Source organism: Talpa occidentalis, unplaced genomic scaffold (assembly GCF_014898055.3).
Source record: "Talpa occidentalis isolate TD23 unplaced genomic scaffold, MPIMG_talOcc4v2.1 talOcc4.12, whole genome shotgun sequence".
In the NCBI taxonomy this organism is placed as follows: Eukaryota; Metazoa; Chordata; class Mammalia; order Eulipotyphla; family Talpidae; genus Talpa; species Talpa occidentalis.
The window spans coordinates 94166761-94185816 of NW_023601212.1; the positions used below are offsets into that span (position 1 = coordinate 94166761).

The 19056-nt window shown below is 50.2% G+C and overlaps 1 protein-coding gene across 2 annotated transcripts in view; it reads right to left on the reverse strand.

The window, feature by feature from the left end:
- ABCC1 (ATP binding cassette subfamily C member 1) overlaps positions 1-19056 on the reverse strand; it is a 103703-nt gene that overhangs the window by 62845 nt on the left and 21802 nt on the right. For both annotated transcript variants that reach the window (XM_037507550.2, XM_037507549.2), the window contains exons 2-5: positions 12234-12410; positions 9372-9497; positions 7779-7916; positions 6301-6423 (exon numbers count right to left, since the gene is read on the reverse strand). In XM_037507550.2, the coding sequence (XP_037363447.1) occupies positions 6301-6423; positions 7779-7916; positions 9372-9497; positions 12234-12410 (564 nt within the window). The remainder of the gene's footprint in view (positions 1-6300; positions 6424-7778; positions 7917-9371; positions 9498-12233; positions 12411-19056) is intronic.

Consider the following 19056-nt stretch of genomic DNA (forward strand, 5'->3'; position numbering starts at 1 on the left):
CACTGCTGGGTCTTGTTGATTCGGCATCCTAATGGCTGCCCAAATCACCGCCTTCCCCGGCCCTCAGTTTCTTCACCGCAGAGCACACGCTGCCCTCTGTCCATGCACTAGTCTGCTCCTTTGCTGGTCTAGGACACGCAAGTGTGCACAGGGCCACTGTCCAGCTCAGCCTTCCTCTCTTGCTGCCTGGCTCCTACAACAGCTTCCTGAGAACTACCAGAGTCTCCTCCATCTTCCAAAAAGCACATTAAACCAATACTTTCAACCATGAAGTGCCAGGATCCTATTGAGATGGACTGAGTGGACTCAGTAGACCTGAGAATGCATTTCTGATCAGCACCTGGGGGTGCTGATACCATGGGCCCTGGGACCTCCCCTTTAAGAAGTCACCATCTACTTGATGCACCCAACCGCAAAAGGAAGCCCTCTTCCAATCCACAGTAGCAACCTCAGGGCCATCGAGAGTGAAGGACCAGAGGCTGGGAGCAGGCAGGAGTCCTTCCCAGCAAGGTTGGGCCAGCCATGCCACAGCCCCCAAATCACCACCAGCCATGGGACTGGATGACGGAGGCTGCAGCGCCAGTGAGAATCCAGAATAGACATTTGAGTCATGCATTGGGCCCAGGGCCAGCTGGGGAGGATGGCTGGCTGCGTGACTCAGCAAGAGAGGAAGTCTGGAGGAGCCCGGCGCTGCCGGCTCCCACCCATGCTCTGCCTGACCCCAGCCACCCCAGGCTTGGCTGACCACGCTCTCTGAGGACAGGCAGCATGTGACTGCCACTCTGACGGCAGACAGCAGCAGGGGCTGGACTCTCCCCGCCTTTCACCGTGATACAAACCCTGAGTGAAGGAGAGACGAGCAGAGAAGCTGCCTAAGTGTCCCTCCCGCTCCAGATCCCGGGCTCAGATCTGGGTCAGGGAGGGTGGGGAGCAGCGAGCATCAAATTAAGGGTCAGCCCATTTTAAAGAAGGGGACGCTGAGGTCCTTAAAAAGAGGAACGACTTGCACAAAGTCACAAACGTACAGGTCACAGGCCCCGATTCCCAGCCTTTTGCAAGTACAGTCACATGGTGATTTGCAGACAGGCTGCCGGCACCCTCCAAGCCACACTGAACCTCCTGAGCGCACAGAGCAATAATGTTTCATCTGCCTCCCCACCTGCCCTCTGACAGGGGACCTGGCCACACCCCCTCTTGGAGACAGGGTCTGCATCCTCCCCTTCGACCCAGGAAGACTTCTGTGACTAGCTCATCCGAGAGGATGATGGGGCTGACACCATGTGACTGTGTCATTAAAAGCTGCAATTTCAGGCCTCCCTGGTGGTGCAGGCGGTTGAGCACAGCGCTGTGAAGCTGTCCGCAGCCTCTGCAGTATTGGTTCAATCCTGGCTGGCCGCGGAGATACCCACATGGAGCGGCAGACCTCTCCTGTCTCGCTTGCCCGCTACTCCCCTCAGCAGTGTATTTCAGTGGATCTGCCTGTTCTGTTCCCCACTCTGTCTCTGGTGAATCCTCTCACCCTCCCGCACATCTGGCCTGTACCCCAGTTTTTGTATGCATAAATAAATAAATCTTTAAAAAAAAAAAGCTGCAGTTTCCACCTGGCTTTCTGTCTTGGCACCCTCAGCCTCAGAGACCAGCTACGATGCTATGAGAGCCCAGGCCACTGGGGAAGCCACACGGGCTGGAACCCTGGTCGAGGCACCAGACTGCAGCCAGAACAAACACCAGGCACTCAAGTGAGGAACCCTCAGGTGACTCGGGTCCTGGCCACTCTGAGTGTGACTGCAGGGATGACCCCAAGGGACACTGCCCAGCTGAGCCCAGTGAATGCCCAGGACTGGGCCACATAATAGAAACCATCATTGTTGTTTGATGCCACTGATTATAGGAGGCTCACTACAGAGTAACAGATGGCTGTGGCAAGGATGACCCTTCTCTCTTTCACATGCTGCTCTGATCCAGAAGTGAGCACAGTATACAGCAGGTGCTTACTAAATGTCCGCTGAAGGATAAAGGGACCCAGGTGGGATTAAAGCCCAAGGTATGCCCAACTTCAGAATGAGGCTCCTCTTCCATCACACCAAGCTGCCGCCACATCAGAGTCAGGGTAAAAGTGAGAGTCTAACAGCCCAATTCCTCTGACCCTCTACTCCTAAACAGGAACCCAAGGCTGGGCAGAAGAGACCTGGTGTCCAGTCCACCGAGGATATCAGCGACCCCAGTGGGAGCAGAGCCCGTCCCAGGCTCAGTCTCCAGGGACACAGAAACACAACAGGAGGGGATGGCCAAGAAAGGGGTGTCATTGAGACCCCCCGAGGTAACCAGGAATCAGAAATCCCCTCCCCCATAAAATGTCCAGGACAGACCGCTGTCAAAGAGCTTGGTTTACCCTCTGACGGCCACTCAGGTGAGTGTGACGTGCTAGGTTCAGCCACGGAATAGTCCATGTGACAAATGTTTCCCGTTGGGGACCCTGGACTGCCACCCCATAGACACACACAAGCACTGATGAACAGAGGCCCAAGAGCCACACGTTTGAGCACCCCCATTATGCTGGGATCCCCGGGTGCCCCAGGCAAGGTCACTGCCCTTGTGAATTCTAGATGCACAGGCACAGGCGCGCGCATACACACACACACACACACACACACACACACACACACACAATCACAGACACATCTACGTGGAAACACATGAACATAAATAGAAACGCGCACCAACACACACACAAATACACCTTTTGCTAATTTGTCCAACCCAATTTCTCCTTAAGCAGGGAAATCCATGACAGGGCTCCTCAGGACACACACAAGGCCGGTCTCCTCTCTGAGCCAATGCCACAGGCCCTCCCATCCCCAACACAGACAGCTCAGCCTTTTACTGAGGTTCAGGCCAAACCAACAGAGACACAGCTGCTGAAAACTGCTCCCACTGCAATGTGCCCAGTAACAGCTGACTGACCCTGAACAAAGCAGCCAATATGTGTCCCAAAGGCTTCCTGACCCACTCAGAATACAATCCAAACAGGATCTGTTCCCACCTTAAGAACCCCACCTCTCAGTCTGCTGAGGGCCCTGCAGCCTGACTGCTTCCCCCTCAGCAACCTTCCTGCTGTTTCTGCAACATTCCTCATGGCTCAGCCCCAGGGCCTCTGCACTTGCCACTGCTTTGCTCAGAAAGCTCTTGCCTGTGCTGTTTGTTCAGCTCACTCCCTCATTTCTCCTGGAGGGGTGGGCAGGGGGCCTTCCCTAATGGCTTCCCTCCTTCTCCATTTCCTAACCCTGCCTTCTCAGCATTTCCCACCACCTCACTGCAATATTCTTCGACCCTGCATTTGTTCCGCCCCATGACAACACAGCCCTCAGTTGGACATGGACCCTGCTTCATTCACTGCTGACGGCCCTGCTCCCCGATAGGGCCTGGCACTCTCCAGGAGGGAGGAAGGAAAAGGAGGAAGAGAGACAAGAGGAAGAGAGAGGGGGAGGGGAGGAAAGTTTGCAAACGACTGTGTCTTTTTTATTCTTCCAGCAGGGAGAGAGGCCGTCCCTGCCCAACGACAGCCATTGCACACCAGGATTTCTCTCAAACTCAGAGAAAAGGCAGGGGTCTCAAACTCCAGTCCCCTGGGGCCAGGCAGTACCACAAAAGAGGAAAGTGAGACTGCAGAAAGCAACAGGGCAGGGTGGAGACTCTGATGACCTAGGGCCACACCCAGAAACTCTGGCCAACCACTGCAATGTGAGGCAAGAGCCCTCGTGCTGTGAGCCAGCCTCAGCAGCCTGGGTGTCAGGGGTTCCTGAAGGATGGGATGGCCTCTGGAGCAATTGTGGGGTGAATGAGGGGGATGAGGGGGAGGGGCAGTGAGGAGACATGGACACTCGATCAGGGTGCAGGCATCAGGGTGCAGGCATGGGGTGCAGGCATCATCCTGCTGAGGGTCTCAGCAGTCCTTTATTTATACATAGCAAGCAAACCATGAGTGTGAGTGCATAAGCATATGCATTAAGGTAGGAAGTTAACAATCACTACATGTTTTTTCAAGAGCGGCCAAGGGTTTGTTTGCCTTCCTGCAGAGGTCGTGACATTTATTATTCTTTGTCTTAAAGAAGGCACAGTAGCTAAACAAATGTTCTTAGAATAGTCATTTACTTTAAACAACCAACCAGTCACTTTATTACTAGCAAAAGGCCTATGTGACTGCAACTAACGTTTATTTCTATGTTTGCCATGGTGAAGATTAACTAAGGGCTGGGGGAAACAAAGGGCCGGAGGTTACCTGGGGGAAGGGAGACAAAGGGATATTTTTTAACTAACCTATAAAGTTTAGATCAACATATAACCAAATGATTAAAGCAAAAAAACAGAAGGCTTTTATATAGAAATCATCATCTATAGTATATTGTTTTAATATCAATTCAATATTAAGGAACCAAGGGCCTGGAGGCATTAATGCAGGCACTGGCATTAGTGCAGCTTCCCTAGTCCCCAGCTCTCAATTAAGGGAGGAATTCTCCTAATCTAACAAAAGAGTTTTCTACCTATTATTCCTCTACTTATCTAGTCAGCCTGTAACAGGGTGGTCCCCAGGAAAGGGGGAGGTTCCAGGTTTCCTGCCCCACCCAAATGGAGGGTGGAGCTGAGCAGGTAGAGAAGAAGCTGCAGAGGAGACTGAGGAAGGAGGAAACAGGATGGAGATCCAGAAGGAGACCTGGAGGAGGCACATGGGGCCAATAGACATGTGAAGAAACTGCGCTTGCCTTTTGGTCGTGGACTGGGTGACACAGATGTGGGTGAGAGACCCATGGGGACGTGACAATGGCAGTTTTTGTCTTGATTTTGATTTTGCTCTTTTCCTTTGGGGTTTGTCTGGTTGTTTCTGACCCTTTTCTGTGGGTCCCCACTGGAAGATGCTTTGGACTTGGGGCAGGCTTTGGGGCCTTGCTCTGGTCCAGTCCCATTTGGATGGAGTTTTACCCACCAGGGGATGGGTAACTTTGGGTGCTTCATTTAGAAACTATATTCTTTGCCTTTCCTGTATTGTTTCCTAATTGTATTAAAGTTCCTTCCCGTTAAAGTCTCATATGTTTTTGTGTTGATGTGGCGGATGGCAGAACCCATTTAGAATAGGCAGGTTTGGGGGGTCTGGGGTACACCTCTCCCTACCCTGTAACAAACCTAGTTTCCGTATCTAACTTTAAGATCAAGGGAAAATTCCTTTTTCTGTAAGATTGCTGGCTGTTATTTTAAGGAACTACAAATATTTAATCGGGGCAGGGCCGGAGATGGTTATTGCTTTTGGCTTTCGAAATGGTTAATACGTGACATATCAGTAGTGGTAACATTGACTATTTCCAAATGCATTATTTGTGCTGGTTATTAGCTCAACCAGTCACAAAGTTATTGTTGACTTATTCTTGAATGCACACTCTAACAGCTACCATACCAATTGTCACCTCCAGGGGAATCAGCCCTAAACAAACAGGAAGAATTTAGCAGGAGCCAGCTATGGGGCCTCCTGGCTTAATAGGAATTTTCTTACACTTGAGGCAGGGCTCCTAACCGCTATCTTTAACTTTAAAGTATAAGAATTTCCTTCTCCAATTAGCCCTTGCCTCAAAAGACCACATCTCCATATTAAAGACTTTGGCTGAGAGATGTTTACAGCCTTTTGTTCCCAGAAGTTTTTTCACTTTGTTAATGTATCAGGCAGTGCCATTTGCCATCAAATTGGTTGTTCACTAATTAATTAAACGGTATTTGCGGTTTTACTATTAAATGCGTATTTTGACAATGGTAGAAACTAGCCATAAACAAATGAGGAGAATCTAGGAGTCAGCTAACAAGATTCCTGACTTTTCAGGAATCTGCCCCATGCCTGGACCTTTGTCAGACGACATGAGTAGCATGGCTCCCAGTACCCTCGCGCTGCCAGAACCCCTCTTTTCTCTAGAAAAGAGGGACAGATATGCAAATTTCCTGATTGTTCAATGTTGGCTCATTTTTCCAAACTTCCTTATGCCAACGAAATGAGAGAACCTGCAGGTCCACAGACGGCCATCGACAGCTAAGCAGCAGATTTTTCTCCTTAAAGCCCCCAGCCAAGTCCACACCTCCGTTTTCCTATCTATAAAGTGCCGAGGATGATACCATCTACCTGCAGGCTTCAGGGAGTGGGGGTGAGATCCCAGAAGTGCCACCAGTTCAGAACAAGCGCCCAGTAATGTGAGCTGGCCCTGTCAATTTTCTCTCTTGCAGGCACACACACACACGTTTTTGTCGCTCTAGGGTCACACTTACAGGGTCGTTGATGGTTTCCGAGAACAGGGGCGAGCGGTCTGAGAAACAGGACAACACAAGCTGGACCAGCACGAGGGAAAAGTAGATATAGAAGGTGATGTCTCGAAAGTTGACATGGGCGCCCTACAGGCGAGGGGAGGGAGGAGAGAGAGAACATCACATCCGAAGCAGCTTGCAGGCCGAGGGTGCAGGCTGCAGGTCAACCCATGCAGGCCCCGGGCCACCCCCTGCGGTGACAACACTGGGTTGTCCAGGCTGCCTAGGGAAGGCAGCTGACTCCGTGGGAGGAGGCTGGGCTGGGTATGAAACAGACCCATGCCACGGCCTGGCTCTGTGCATCCCAGCTGAGGCACCAAGTCAATGTATCCAACCTCTGTGCCTCAGTTTCCCCATCTATACCAGACCTGTGGCTCCCAACCAGCAGTGATTCTTCCTGCCAGGGAACACCTTAGAGAAGTTTCTGTTTGTCATACTTGGATGGAGGTTGTGGGGGCGGTTACTGGTGTCCAGGGGGTGGAGGCGGGGCGTGGGGGTGGGTGCCCCTAACGTCCCACAGAGTGTGGGGCAATGCCACAACAAAGGCATCTCCAGCCCCAAATGTCAACCAGTGGTGAGGCCGAAAGCCCTGCTGGAGCGATGGGGAGACATCAATAAGACGATTCATGTACCAAGCTTGGTCCCCTGCCCAGCACATAGATCTCGTGATGGTCAGCTGTCAGCCTGGTAAGAGACGGCTTGCTCCAGCATAAGGCAGCTGGCCTGGACCACCTCGGGACCGGAGTAGTGGCTGATGGCACCCAGGTAATGTGGGGACAAGCCCCCTCACCCCCAGGAAGCAACCACTCTGCAAACACTGCCCCCCGACCTTGGCTGCGTGCCGGACTGCAGACATGTGGAGCCAGTTGGACTTGTAGTTATAGCCGCTATAGGCTCACTGTGTAGTATGCATCTGCCCATGGTTCCCAGGACCCACGTGGGGTCCTCAGGGCTGCAGAGATAAGGGGACCCTAAGAAAAGAAGGTTCTAGAACAAAGGCTAGAAGAGGGAAGGAAATCCTCAGGAGAGAAGTTGGACCCAGTGCCTCCCTGGTGGTGCAGGCCCTTAAGCGCAGCGCTGTAAAGCTGTCTGCAGCCTCTGTAGCACAGGTTTGATCCCGGCCAGCAGGCAAGAATTCCCACATGATGGGGCAGACCTCTCCTGTCTCGCCCGCTGCTCCCCTCAGCAGTGTATTTCGTCAATCTGCCTGTTCTGTTCCCCACTCTGTCTCTGGTGAATCCTCTCACCCTCCCGCACATCTGGCCTGCACCCCGGTTCTTGTATAAATAAATCTTTAAAAATAAAAATAAAAATAAAAAAAAAAGAAGTTGGACCCAGATGGGTCCCATCCAATGGCAACACATGATCTCTTCACCAGCCAGAAGGAACAAGCACCTCTCCCAAGAGCCAATGAAGGCAGAGGTAGAGGAGGCCACACTTACCTCTTTTAAGGCAGTCATGATTTTGGATCTTAAGATGGCAAGGGCACACAGTAGGGCTATGAGCCAGAAAGTGAGCATGATCCCTGAAGACTGTACTCCCTTCCTCCTTTCAAGCTGAATTAAAAAGGTAGCAAGCAGCTGGAAGATAGAAAGAACAACGGGAGTCAGGAGAGGGTAGGATTCCGATGTCCCCAGGACTGGCCGATAACAGCTCAGTGGTACAGAAATGGCTGGGAGGGAGGAGCTGGCTCCAGTCCCAGCTCTGCTCACGCCTTGCTGGGTGGCACTGGGTAAGTCACTGAACCTCTCTGAGACTTCACTGCCTTATCTGCAAAATGGAGATGATAACACAGCTACTTTGTGAGCTGTGGGACTTTAATGTATGGATCTGGGAAAGGATGGTGAGTCAGGGATCAGCACACCTTTTCTTAAAGGACCAGAGAGTAAATATCTTAGGCTCTATGGGCCATAGAGTTTCTGTCCCAACCACTCCACATGGCCGTGAAAGCACCCCTCCATGATACCCAGATGGGCCTGGCTGCCAATAAAACTTTATTTACAAAAACAGGCTGGGGGCCCACCCTGGATTTAGAACTAGAAAGAAGCAGTGATCAAATCCCAGCCCCAACAATGATGGGTTCCTTTGGACAACAGTGAAAATGTAATGTCGTCAACCCCAATTTGCAGACATGGAAACTCAGGTCACTTAATCTATGGTCATACTTTGAGTCCCCACTGTCCTTCTGATTTCCACACCTGTCCAGACCCATCTGTTCCCCACTCAAGGTCACTGACAGCTTCGAAACATGCCCAGCAGGGATGACACACGGTTGCTCAAAACCTGCCCCTTCAGAACCAGAGTTTTCAATCCCAGGTCCAGGGACTGGCTGAGGATGGAATCCAGGGCCCATGAACTTGGACAGGAAACAATTACAGTGTCACTTTCCTTCACTAGCACCACCAATTTACAAGCGACAGCAGCAAGTCACAGGGCACTAGCAGCAACGGGGGCTCATTCACCTCTGGAAATCACAGCTGGAAAAAAGAGCTAAGGAAGTCTCTGATGGTCATGCCGTCAGCCCTACCTGAAAATTAAGATGAAATCACACCCCCAACCAGATCATTCCTAGAGAGACATGTCTATTTTCACATGAATTTGTTTTCTTAGTCTTTGGACAGCTATATTTAAAGCTGATTGGTTTCCCAACCCAAAGTCCTGCAACTGGAGAACAGATACCGTATGTGGTGAAACCAAACAATCAAACACACTTAGCAGGTGAACAAAAAGATGGGTGCAACGGCATGGCTGACGCAAAGGTGCTGAGAGATCAGCCCCAAAGCTGCTCAGAGATCCAGCCTGCATTTCCAGGTGTGGAAATCAGGAGGCTGAGGTCCACTCAGGTGACATCCTGCAAAAGGCAACAGGGCAGAAATACACCAGTGGTGACCAGGGAAGGGTGGTGGACGCAGGCTGGAAAGACGAAGGAGCCGCACCGGGAGCTTTCTAGGGTGATGGGACTGCAGTAGTTACATAACAACAGATCTCCACAGTGCTTGGGGCACAGTGGGGGTTCACAGCCATTGTTCACTTACCATGGTGATGCCCGAGAGGGTCGGGCTGACCAGAAACACCGGGGCCGGGAACAAGCCCCAACTTCTTTCCCAGAAAGAATAGAAGAGGTCTGCCCAGCAGACGAGCCACAGCAAGAATCCCAAGGCCTGGAGGAGAAGCACACACATGTCTTACAATGGACGGCATTGGAACGGGCCCCGACACCCCTGCAAAGAAACAGCCTGAGGGTGACCAGCCAACCACTAAACTACCAGCCGTGGTCCCAGCACCCAGCCCATACCCTCTGCAACAAGGACAAGTCCTAGGTAGGTAGGGTGAGCTCCAATCTGGGTCATCACACCCCAGCCTATACCCTATTTGTCCGGTCACTCTTCTCCCCAGGCCCCAAGACCTCAAGAACCCGGCCCAGAGCACATCCGAGTCAGGCATCAGTTACCACAGGTCCTAGAGGCTGGAGCCTGGAGCCAGGTGGGCAGGGGCCAGCCACCTGGGCATGTGTAAGCACACTCTATGACGTCCCAGTGACAAACCACCTAACTGCACTTCTCAGGAGGCACCACTGCCCCTCGGTGATAGATCTGCAGCTGGCATAATGCCTGGCGCTCATCTAGCCTACATGGACTGGGGCCTGCAATGACCACGTACTTTTCAAGGTGCCAAGGACGTAGCAGACCCAAGCCCCTGCCTCCTTGCAGTTGATTCTAGAGGAAGGAAACAAGGTAAAGATACAGAATAAAACGAGAAAGTAGTAAGTGAGGTGCAGATAAATAAAATGGGTAAGGTAGGATAGTCAGGGAAGTCTCTTCCATTGGGTGATATCTCACTGAAGAGTCAAAGTGAGTATTTAAGGGAAAGAATAATTCAGGCAGAGGGGACAGCACAGGCAAAGGCCCTGAGGCAGGAATACATTTGGTGGGGTAAGGCTCCTGTGGAATGAGCAATGGCTTGGTGGGAGCTGAAGAGGAGCTCAGAGCCAGATCTGGGTAAACCACTACAACTTCCAGATTTTATTACCCGCGTTGAGAAGTTATTGGAGGGATTTTTGAGCAAGATGAAAGAAGAAAGTCTGATTTACATTTTTTTTTATTTATTTATGCATATAAGAGCTGGGGTGTAAGCCAAAGGTGCAGGGGGTGAGAGGATTCACTAGAGACAGAGTGGGGAGCAGAAGAGGCAGATTTTTTGAAATCCACTGCTGAGGAGAACAGTAGGGGAGACAGGAGAAGTCAGCTCCCTTGTCGGGGATCTAACTCTAGCTGCAGTGGCTGCTGATAGCTTCATAGTGCTGAGACTTAATCCCTTGCACCAACAGGGAGTCCCCTAATTAACATTTTAAAGAGAGATGGTGTTCCCAAAACAAAGTGCTCCCAGAGGTCTAACAGGAAAACATCCAACTTTGTTAAGGAGAGGGAAACAGATCATTTCTGAAGATAGGCCTGAGTTGCTGGGCAAAGAGGGGATATTACCAGCAGAAAGGGACAGACTCTGTTAAATGGCTCAAACCTTCCTATTTACCGAGGGTTTATCAAAATAAGTCTCGAGAAGCTGTAAATAAACAAAGGTGGCATGACATTCACATGCTCCTCACCTGTCCCCTCGCTGGCTCATTGCTGTGAGTGGCTGCACAGCGGGAAAAGCAGATCAGATTTAACTGTATCAAAGAGTGGGGGAACACCATGTGACCCCAGATGAACCAGCCTGAGGATACAGCATGGCTTTGCCCTTCCCAGCCAGATAGGCTGCAGCCACACCCAACCTTGAGGAAACCCTAGGTGAAGAGCTCATTGTAGTGACTGGCCTCCAGGCTTCCCCTGAGATGTGCCCCCAACCCTGGGAGGTGAGGCCTTTTATCAAGTTAAAGAAAAGGAAGGAAGGCCTGCCTGGTGGCCTCGGGGTTAAGGCTCAGCACTATCACCTCTACCGACCCTGCCAGGGAGCTGACCCTCATGTCGCAGCAGACCTCTCCTGTCTCCCTGCTGCTCCCCTCAGCAGGGTTTCAGTAGCCCTGACTGTTCTGCCCCCCACTCTGTCTCTGGTAAATCCTCTCACCCCCCGCACCTCTGGCCAGCACCCCAATTCTTCTACGCATAAATAAATCTCCCTAAAAATAAAGAAAACAAAGGAGACAACATGACTTGGATCCTGAACGGGGAAGGAACGTGCCAGAAAGGACAGCACTGGGACAATGGACAAAATTGGAATACACACAGGCATGCTTTTAAGTATCATGTCCATGCTAGGTGTCCTCAATTTATTCACTGTGCTGAGGATGTGGGAGGGGATACCCCTGTTCTGAGAAATGATACGCTGGGGGAATGAAGGGTGAAGGGGCTTGCTGGATGCTGCCTAGGCTCCCCGATTCTGAAAAAAATAATATGCACACATAGAGAGAGCTAAAGCAAGGAAGAAAATATGGCAAAATGTTAAAAACTGGTGAATATAAGTAACAGGTATACTGTTATAATGCCTCTGCAGGGGCATTCTTGGTATCATGCATCCAACTACTTGCTATTATTTCAAGATAAAAGTATTTTTTAATTAAAAAAAAAAAAACTAAGTAGATTGGGGGAGATATCCTCTGTGGGAGGGAGACGTCCTGGTCATGTCCTGATAATCCTGGAGACCAAGCCTAGTCTCCAAGCACTGACTGGGATACTCGGGGGAGGTAAGAAATTCACCCAAGGTCGAGCTAGGACAGGCACAGCAGGTGTCTGAACCCACATCAGGCTCCAAGGTCCCAGCTTACATCTACCACCTTATCACTCTGTCTCCCAGATGAAGGCGCTCAGGGCCAGTTAAGCAGAAGAATCCTGCCTCTTTTCACCACCCACTGCTCCGCCCAAGGGGCACCCACCCCTGCCCCGAAACCCCAGGTGACTTACAGTTTTGGCTTTGTTGAGATGCGTCATCTGAATGTAGCCCCGGTCATGGTGGGAAAGGTAAAGGAAGTAGAAGGGGAAGCAGGCCCAGAGGTAAAAGCAAGGCACCCACACCAGGACGGTGTTCTGAAAGCACTTGGTGAAGTCAGGGTTGCTGGTGTTCCACGAGATGTTCCACTCCTGCGGGCACAAGCACAGGGACGGTCACCGGGCGCAGCACGAGGGGCAGGAGCTGGGCAGAGCCTGCAGCCAGCAGGTCTAGGACAACAGACGAGGCCCCAGCACCCAAGGGCCTCTAGGCAGATCAGGCAAACGGGGACGATCAGGGCCCAGAAAGAATGCGAAACCAGGAGGAACGAAGGTAGGTCTCACTCCATGTAACAGATGAGACCCTGAAAGTGGTGGCGAGAGCTGTGGTCATACAAAAGATGGAGACTGGCCTTTAAAGGAGTCCTGATGTGGGCCTCCCCGGTGGCGCAGCGGTTGAGCGCTGGGTTGCGAAGCTGCCCGCAGCCTCTGCAGTACCTGTTCAATCCCCGGCTGTTCCCCGGCCACCGGAGGAGGGCCCCACATGGCGCGCAGACCGCTCCTGCCGCCCGCTGCTCCCCTCAGCAATGTACTTCAGTCCTTCTGCCTGCTCTGCTCCCCGCTCTGGCTCTGGTGAATTCTTTCACCCTCCCGCACTTCTGACTGTACCCAGTGCTTATATAAATAATAAATAAATAAATCTTTAAAAAAATAAAATAAAATGAAGGAGTCCTAATGGATACTCTCCTATAGACGAAGAGTCCTAAAGTGACATGGCTCATTACTACTTTACTCTCTCGGGAACAGAGGATTTTCTAATCATCTTTATCACCATTGCCATGATCTCCAAATCATCGCCATCATTACTAGCATAACCACCACCACCATCACAATTATTCTCAGAAAACCTCTACCACCATCATCAACACCATCATCACAACCACCCATCATCACCATCTTCATCATCAATTATCATCACCACCATCATAATCACTTTCACAGCTCTACCACCAACATCACCATTACAACCAACACATCCATCACCACCATCACCATCACCAACAGCAGCATCATCACCAGCACCAGTACCATCACCACCACCACCACCATCACCACCACCAACAGCAGCACCATTAGCACTATCACATCATCATGGATAATACCTGAACTGCAGCTCTACATGCTAGGTCCTTTTCTAAGTGCTGGATATGTATTATCTCCTTTAATTCCATAAGTACTTTATCATTCCTTTTTCAGATAGGAAAACTGAGGCACACAGCTGTTGAGAGCTAGAGCAAATTCAAACTCCAGCAATTTGATTCTAGAGTCTCTGCATTTACTACCAAGCTGTCCAGTCTTGGAAACACATTTGGTTTCATTTTATTCATTTTGATTTCATTTGTATTTTGTTAAAGAGACAAGCAAACAGTTCAAAGGACACAGACATAAATAGACCAGGTGTTCCTGCCGCCTGAGGATAAACCTCAAGCAGCTGTTAGACATCTATTAACAGAGAATTTAATTCAAGTCCTGATCTTGCCACTGACCAGTTCTACAACTTAGAGAGAAGATACAACTTAGAAGTTACCCTATCTCAGGGTATCACTTTTCTATCTCTACCACAACGAGTTCGATAAATTTAAAGTTCTGACACTGGTGAAAGCGCCTCCCCTGGTGGCGCGGGCAGTTGAGCGCAGTATTGTGAAGATGTCCACAGCCTCTACAGCAACGGTTCGATCCGGCCATCTGGCGAGGGTTCCACATGGCATGGCAGACCTCTCCTGTCTCACCTGTTGCTCCCCTCGGCAGTGTATTTCAGTCAGTCTGCCTGTTCTGTTCCCCGCTCTGTCTCTGGTGAACCCTCTCACCCTCCCGCGAATCTGGCCTATACCCCGGTTCTTATGTAAATAAATAAATAAAAATCTTTAAAAAATAAAAAATAAAGTTCTGACACAGGTGGCCCCCTGGCCAGTTTGACCCACAGTTTGCTATTACCATTGTTTTAAAGCACACTTTTAAAAAAAAATTAGATTAGCTGCCAACATTTAAAACCAGGAATTCCATATAAAAATTTGGAGTTCTGGCTTCTCTGTTTAAAAAACCAGAACATCTGCCAGCACAGAGTCTGGGTTCCAGCTTCAAGGTCATCACTAGCTGGGAAAAGCGAGTTTGTGATGAGTCCATGTGTCCCACAGTCTAGTGCAGCCTCTGCTCTCCCTACATCCCTTTTCACTGCTGACCATGTGCTCCCCAGCTCTGGTGTCCCTGTTTCCAGCAGCCTTTCCATAATCTGGTAAGTGAGCCCACCAGGTGACTGCAAGGAACCTGGCATCTCAGGCCCTGCACATGCTCCAAGGCTACCTGGAAAAAGATCCAGGAAGAGAACGTGATGAGGAAATGGGCATCATTTTACTGAAGACATCATTTGAGGGGCCTCCCTGGTGGCCTAGGGTTTGAGTCTCAGCACTATCACCGCTACGGCCTGAGTTCAATCCCCGGCTAGGGAGCGGACCCGCATGGTGCAGCAGACCTCTCCTGTTTCAATCCCTGCTCCCCTGAGCAGTGGATTTCAGTAAATCTGCCTGTTCTGCTGCCCACTCTGTTTCTGGTGAATCCTTTCACACCCTACACCTCCGGCATACACCCCAATTCTTATGTGCAAAAATTAATAAAGAAAACATTTGGGGGCCTCTCTGGTGGTGCAGGGGGTTAAGACGCAACCTATGAAGATGTCCGCAGCCACTGCAGCACGAGTTCCATCCCCTGGGCAGCCAGGGAGCTACCCACATGGTGCAGCAGACCTCTCCTGACTCACCCACTGCTCCATTCAGCAGTGTATTTCACTCAGTCTGCCTGTTCTGTTCCCCACTCTGTCTCTGGTAAATCCTCTCACCACCACCCCCATACCTCTGGCCTGTACTACAGCTCTTACATGCATGCATAAATAAGTCTTTTTTTAAAAAAAAAAAAGACTTATTTATTTATTTTATACAAGAACTGGGGTACAGGCCAGATGCGCAGGAGTGCGAGAGGATTCACCAGAGACAGAGCAGGGAACAATACAGGCAGACTGACGAAATACACTGCTGATGGGAGCAGTGGGCGAGAGACAGGAGAGGTCTGCCCTGCCATGTGGGACCCTCGCAGGCCAGCCGGGATCGAACCGGCACTGCAGAGGCTGCGGACAGCTTCACAGCATGGCGCTCAACTGCCTGCGCCACCAGGGGAGGCCCATAAATAAATCTTTATGAAAAAAAAAAAAAAGGAAAACATTTGATAGCCTGATCCAAATATTTGTCCCAAGTATTTAGAAAATGAGATGGATTTTTGCATGTTAGTGTGAATACACACAACTGAAGTGTACACTTAAGAATGGCTAAGATGGGGCCTCCCCCGTGGCGCAGCGGTTGAGCACTGGGCTGTGAAGCTGCCTGCGACCTCTGCAGTGCCAGTTCAATCCCCTGCTGCCGGGGAGGGTCCCATGTGGTGCGCAGACCTCTCCTGCAGCGCCCGCTGCTCCCCTCAGCAGTGTATTTAGTCAGTCTGCCTGTTCTGTTCCCCGCTCTGTCTCTGGTGAATCCTCTCACCCTCCCGTGCTTCTGACTGTACCCAGTGCTTGTATAAATAAATAAATCTTTAAAAAATAAACTTGTAAAGATGTTTAAAAAAAAAATGGTTAAGATGGGGGCCTCCCCTGGTGACACAGCAGTTGAGCACAGGGCTGCAAAGCTGCCCGCAGCCTCTGCAGCGCTGGTTCAATCCCCGGCTGCCAGCGAGTGTCCCACATGGTGCGAAAGACCTCTCCTGCGGTGCCTGCTGCTCCCCTCAGCAGTGTAATTCGGTACTTCTGCCTGCTCTGCTCCCTGCTCTGGCTCTGGTGAATTCTCTCACCCTCCCGCGCTTCTGACTGTACCCAGTGCTTGTATAAATAAATAAATAAATCTTTTTTTTAAAAAATGGTTAAGAAGGTTAAAAAAAAAAAAAATCTAGGTATTAAGAAAGTCCCTAAACTGGTTCTTTGGAGGTATAATTATTCTATGATATAAATGTTTATTTTTCCAGAAGTACACTGAAAAGTAAACTTTAAATGTCAACATGCACAAGGAGATTTAGCGAGGAAACCTCTAGACACAAAGAAACCCTAAAAAGGATAAAGATCACATCTCCAGGGACTAGACATCTGGAAGACAGCCATGCACAGGAGAACTTGACCATGGAGAGGAGAGATTTATATCAAAGACTGATGATTTCATGCTGGTGATTTCAACTGGTTTCATGCCACTTGTTAATTCTTTTTTTTTTTTTTTATTCTTGGTTTCATTTCATCTGCTGACTTATCTTTTGGACAAAGTGTAGAAATCATCTCCCCATCCCAGCCCCTAAGGCCCCAGTTCCTCTCTCTAGAGGCAACCATTATGGCTTCTTGGGCATAGCCTTCCAGAAAATACCTGATGCCTATTAACAAATGTAAATAGATTCCTTTCTGTAATCACACCCCTACTTACTGTTTCCCCCCCTCACAGCAACAGGTCTTAAAGATCACCTTGCACCACACAGTTTCCTTACTCTTTATTCTGAACACTTTGTCCCCCAATGGAGAGTGGACTTGACTTTACGGAATCAATCTTCTGCTGACTGGGCCTGAGTTGCTCTTACAAACCAAAAATGCAGCAGTGAATGGATAACCTGAGAAATGCCTCATCTCACACTTATATAAGCAAGAATATCCAGAGCCTCCCTGGTGGCGCGGGGGTTAAAGTCTCAGTGCTATGAAGCTATCATCAGCCACTTCAGCATGAGTTCTATCCCCGACCAGGGAGCTACCAACATGGCGCAGCAGACCTCTCCTGTCTCCCCGCTGCTCCCCTCAGCAGTGTATTTCAGTCAGTCTGCCTGTCTCCTCCCCACTCTGTCTCTGGTGAATCCTCTCACCCCCTGCTTTTCTTTTTAAGATGAATGAAACTGACGATCTTACCAACTGTGTTGAAAAGGAGTCAGCTTTCCCTGCTCAGAGGGAAATTCACAGACTTACACAACTGGTATTAATAAACAGGACAGATCTAGCCACTTGCTCCCCTCTGGATACCAATTCAATGGCTCCCAATCGCTGTTAGGAGCAGACCCTTCTTGTGCGTAATGAGATCTTCCACATTCAAACCCCAACTGTGTCTTGTACGACTTCTCCCGCCACATCCCCCATAGTGTCACTCAGGCATTCACTCTCAAACAGGCACTTGCCAATGTGTCAGGCTTTGTTCAAGGCACTGGAGATTGCCCAGCTACTGGTCTAATGAATGGTTCTCTGGGATACCTCTTGCTGGATGTGCTTCCTGAATTAACAAACTCCTACTCACCCTTCAAAGCCCAACTCAGATACCTTCTTTGAAAAGCCTTCCTGGGCCTCCCTGGTGGCGCAGGGGGTTAGGATGCAACCTATGAAGCTAACCACAGCCTCTGAAGCACGAGTTCAATCCCCAGCCAGGGAGCAACCCACATGGTGCTGCAGACCTCTCCTGACTCACCCGCTGCTCCCCTCAGCAGTGTATTTCAGTCAGTCTGCCTGTTCTGCTCCCCACTCTGTCTCTGGTGAATCCTCTCACTCCCTGCACCTCTGGCCTGTACCCCAGCTCTTGTATGCATAAATAAATCTTTAAAAATAAATAAAAACCCTCCTCCTCACTACCCAAATAGCCAGCACCCTCATCTTTATAAGAATTTTTTGATGTGTCTATCAATACCTCTGTTCTGCAAGGACCATGCAAGCAACTCAGTGCCAGGACCAGGTGGTATTTAGCTTCAGGCAAGTTACTTTGCCCAGCAGGTAACTACAAGTTATTATTAAAGAAATGGCCCAAGTCAGGTCTTTTTTCCCTTGCATTATTTCCCGCTTTGCTTTTTATAAGTAACAATATATGACCCCTGGCTTTCTGGTCAGAAGAGTGTGGATTAAAATCTAGGCCCTGACTTCATGTTAGCCTGGGCGGGTCACTGAGCTTCTCCAAGTCTCAGGCCCCTTGCCAGTAAAGTGGCCGGGAAAACACATAGGCCTGGAAGCAGCAACCATCGTGGTTGTGGCCACCACTGCCACTAAGGCCCGCGGGCTGGTGGCAGGGGTGGCAGGGGTAGCTGCATCCTGCAGAAGGCCAGGTCCATGTCACGGTCAGTGTCCCCTTCCTGCCTCCTTCCTCCCAGGTCTCCCTCTTGGTCCAACTGCCTCCACCTTCGAGCTAGAAGAGCGGGAACCTTAGACAAGTGTTCCTCTGACCTCTCGTGATCTCCCCAGAGCCCCAGAGTCCTTCTGTGCTTCCTGAGCTCCTCTTGCTCACTCCCTAACCGGAGCTTTTCTTTGTCCTTTAAAGCTGCCCTGAGCCTGAGCAGTCCTGGGGGCAGTGGTGACATTTATTTAATTTATTACTGCTCACAGCCAGCACGTACAGTCTCCAGAAGGTGCTGGCCAGCCTGTGCAAAGCCAGCCCTCCCCTCTGCTATGCCCAGAGCGTGATTACGAAATTGAACTGCAGCTCAGTTCCCGGGATGCCTGGGAGTGAGAACTACTCTGACATTTAGTGATGAGGACCTACTACGTACCCAGCGTTCCACTGGGGCCTGAACGTCAGTTTTCCAGTTCAGTCACCTCGGGAACTCCCAACTGCTGGGTTTCTATCACCCCATGGGCAACTGTTGATCAGCCAACTGCTATGTGCCAATAGCAATCGAAAGTAAAATAAAGTTTCCACTGATTGTGAGTTTTATTTTATCCTAAGAGGCAGACAGCAAACAGCATGCCTGTCCACCAGCA